This window comes from Lycium ferocissimum, chromosome 10, assembly GCF_029784015.1.
Source record: "Lycium ferocissimum isolate CSIRO_LF1 chromosome 10, AGI_CSIRO_Lferr_CH_V1, whole genome shotgun sequence".
Taxonomy (NCBI): domain Eukaryota; kingdom Viridiplantae; phylum Streptophyta; class Magnoliopsida; order Solanales; family Solanaceae; genus Lycium; species Lycium ferocissimum.
Window position 1 is genome coordinate 53,406,093 of NC_081351.1, and position 2,951 is coordinate 53,409,043.

The window sequence follows — 2,951 nt, forward strand, 5'->3', positions numbered from 1 at the left end:
AATACCAGGTCGATAAAAGGAGAACAAGAAGGCACCTAGACGGAAGCTGAATTTGATATTGACAAGCATCTTCCTTCAAACACCCAGCCCAAATACCCTAAGATTTTAACCTCAAAGATTTATGGCTGAAAAATGAAGAGATACCTGGTGCTATTGAAGCTGTAACATTCATAGTACTAAGGTTATAGCCAGGTGCTTACGTGTTGGTTGAACAAAGTTATGCCATGTCCTTTAACATTGACAGATAATCCAGATTAATATGTGGACATCATATTGGTCTTAAAGTACCGGGGAGATGAGCATATATATGTACATGGGATCCATTAATCCCATCAGAACATAGTAAACCCATCAATATTTGACCTAGGAACAAAAACAATCATTTACATTCCTCGGAAGTTTCATGTAACCATTGCATATTATAGGCGTTTCTAGCATTGTATGAAAAAAGGCATACTAAGGAATCACATATGCCAATTAAGAACTAGAAATAATCTTCAACTATACACAACACAAAGACTAATTGTTTTTGTAATACAAAGTAAAAAGAAATAAACCCAATTTTCTGGAAAATGGCAGTGCTCGCACCTCAGCTAGAAAATGTAATGTCAATCCCGAATCCCAAGCTCAACCTCAAGATCGTCATCTTCTTCAAAGAGCTTTAGAAGACGAGCTTGCTGCTCTTCCCTTTTCTTCTTCTGCCATATCTTGAAAAGGACATAACAAAACCCAACAGCAGCTAAAATTCCAAGGAACACAATCACAACTTTCACTCCGGTGGAAATTCTCGATGAATGACTTTTCCCTTTATTTTCACTTGATGTATCTGCCAAACCTTTATAAACACCATGAAGGATGACTCAGCATGTTAACCATAAATAGAGATCAGATTATCAATTTCTTATAGACAGTAATGATACTTCAGATATGGATTGATAAATTTGTAGGTAAACCTATTTCCCAAACGAAACAATTTGAGTTTAGCCTCTATGAGGACAGACAACAAGGCACTTGCAAGAATAACCCTAATATGATTTATCAAGTCAGAATAAGAAATAATCAATCTCCCCTTCCAACAAACAACAACACACCCGGTGTAATCGCACGAGTGGGGTCTAGGGAGGGTAGGATATACGTAGACGTTACCCCTACCTGCTGTTTCCGATAGACCCTCAGCTCAAATGAAAATCATATCAAAGCAGTACGAAAAGAAATTCCTCCCAACAAAACCAAATACAAATAACCAAATTGGACCAAAACTGTAAACTCAAATGTTAAAACTCTGTTATTATTAGTCTGAACTTTCTACAGTCAAGATTGGAACTTTATATAGTCAGTTCTCTTAGAAGCAAATCCATGACAAAAGGACATCACGAAACAATAACACCAACAAGTTAAAGCTTTTGAATCTTAATAATACCATACAAATTGACAACATTTGAATCTTGAAATTAAAAATAACAGCATCCCAATTGACAACTTTTGAATCTTATAATTCAACTATAACGATCTAAAAAAAGCTCATGAGCCATTCAACTCAGTCCTAACACAAGATTTCACATAGAAAAAAAAGTCTTTTATGAAATTAAGCAAGTGGGGCATCTCAAGATTTAGCACAAAAAGGTACAAACTTTTAATCTCAAGTGTAGATCTTTTTTTTCTTTAAAAAAAAAAAATTTAAAAAAAAGATTAGTATGAATTTCAACACAAAATCCAGGTGGGTATCTAAAGATTAAACAGAAAAAGGGTACAAACCTGGAATCAATTGAAGAAAAATTGAAAAAAGAGTCAAAGTTAGAGGTCTCGAATAAGGGGTTTTGCCCATCTTCATCTTTCTGTATACCCTTTACGTTTTCTTGGGTGCATAGTAGAGAGGAAAATAAGACATTAATTATTGGTCTTTTATATGCTTGAAAAGTTGTTGTGTTGTCAACTTTCAACGGCTGGTATTCTTAGTCCAATTTGGTGCCCAAAATCATAAATTCATAATAATCCCTTCTGGATTTATTAGGTTTGTATTAAGACAAGTTTCCTATTGGGTTAAGAATTTTAAGTGGGAGAATAAATTCTGTTTTAATTCAGTGAAATTGTGAATAGACAGGTAGAATATATTCCTATTGAAGAAACTACTTTATGGCCATTGATATTATTTTTAAATATTTGAAATAAATGTTCGTTTCATAATTTGATTAATTATTTTAAATTTAAATTTGAAAAATAAGTTTGAGGAGGTGTCGTTTTCGAGCACTCAGTCCAATTAATTAACGTTCATTATTATAGCCAGCCCAAGCATCGCAAGTCAAGGAATTTGACGGGCTAGGGCGGGCCAGCCCCTCATTTGAAAGGATTTAAAATGGCCAGCCCAACCCTGTCTGAAAAGGGCCGGGGGCTGAAGCTCGCTAGCCCTAATTCTTGCAAAAAAAAAAAAAAAATACAAAAATTTCTTTTCAATCTAAATTCAAACCTACAAGCATGTCAATTTGTTAATATATCTAGCATATGATCATATGGATGTGCATATTCACGACACCTTATATCATACAACACCAACACATCATCAAGCACATTTGAGTTTGTTCGTGAGAAAGTTGCCTTAATTAACATTATCATCTTCGTCTACATTCATATGCAAATTAATTAGTTAAAATTATCAAATAACTACATTTCAAAAACTAAGAATATTTAAATTAACTTAAAAAATATTACCAAGTGCAAACAACTTCGAGTAGCAACAAGTGTTTGGACATTTTCACGATGGATGCAACTTTTATACTTGATGATTAGGAATTGTAGTATTAGGAATTGAATGCTAAATGAGTAAAGTATTGTATAAGATACTATCTTGCACTTTTGTCCCCCTCTTTTGTGTTGGTGTTCAATTTTTGTCCTTCAAATGGGCTGATGTTTACTTTTTGTCCTTCAAAATCGTACTTATGCCTAGAGAGGCATAA

At 33.9% G+C, this 2,951-nt stretch overlaps 1 protein-coding gene across 1 annotated transcript; it reads right to left on the bottom strand.

The window, feature by feature from the left end:
- Positions 1-340: 340 nt before the first annotated feature.
- LOC132034287 (uncharacterized) lies at positions 341-1,990 on the bottom strand. Its single transcript, XM_059424590.1, has 2 exons — positions 1,756-1,990; positions 341-835 (listed from the first exon to the last, which is right to left on the bottom strand). Exons 1-2 carry the CDS (start codon positions 1,829-1,831, stop codon positions 609-611), a joined length of 303 nt encoding a protein of 100 aa, XP_059280573.1. The 5' UTR covers positions 1,832-1,990; the 3' UTR covers positions 341-608.
- Positions 1,991-2,951: the final 961 nt, after the last annotated feature.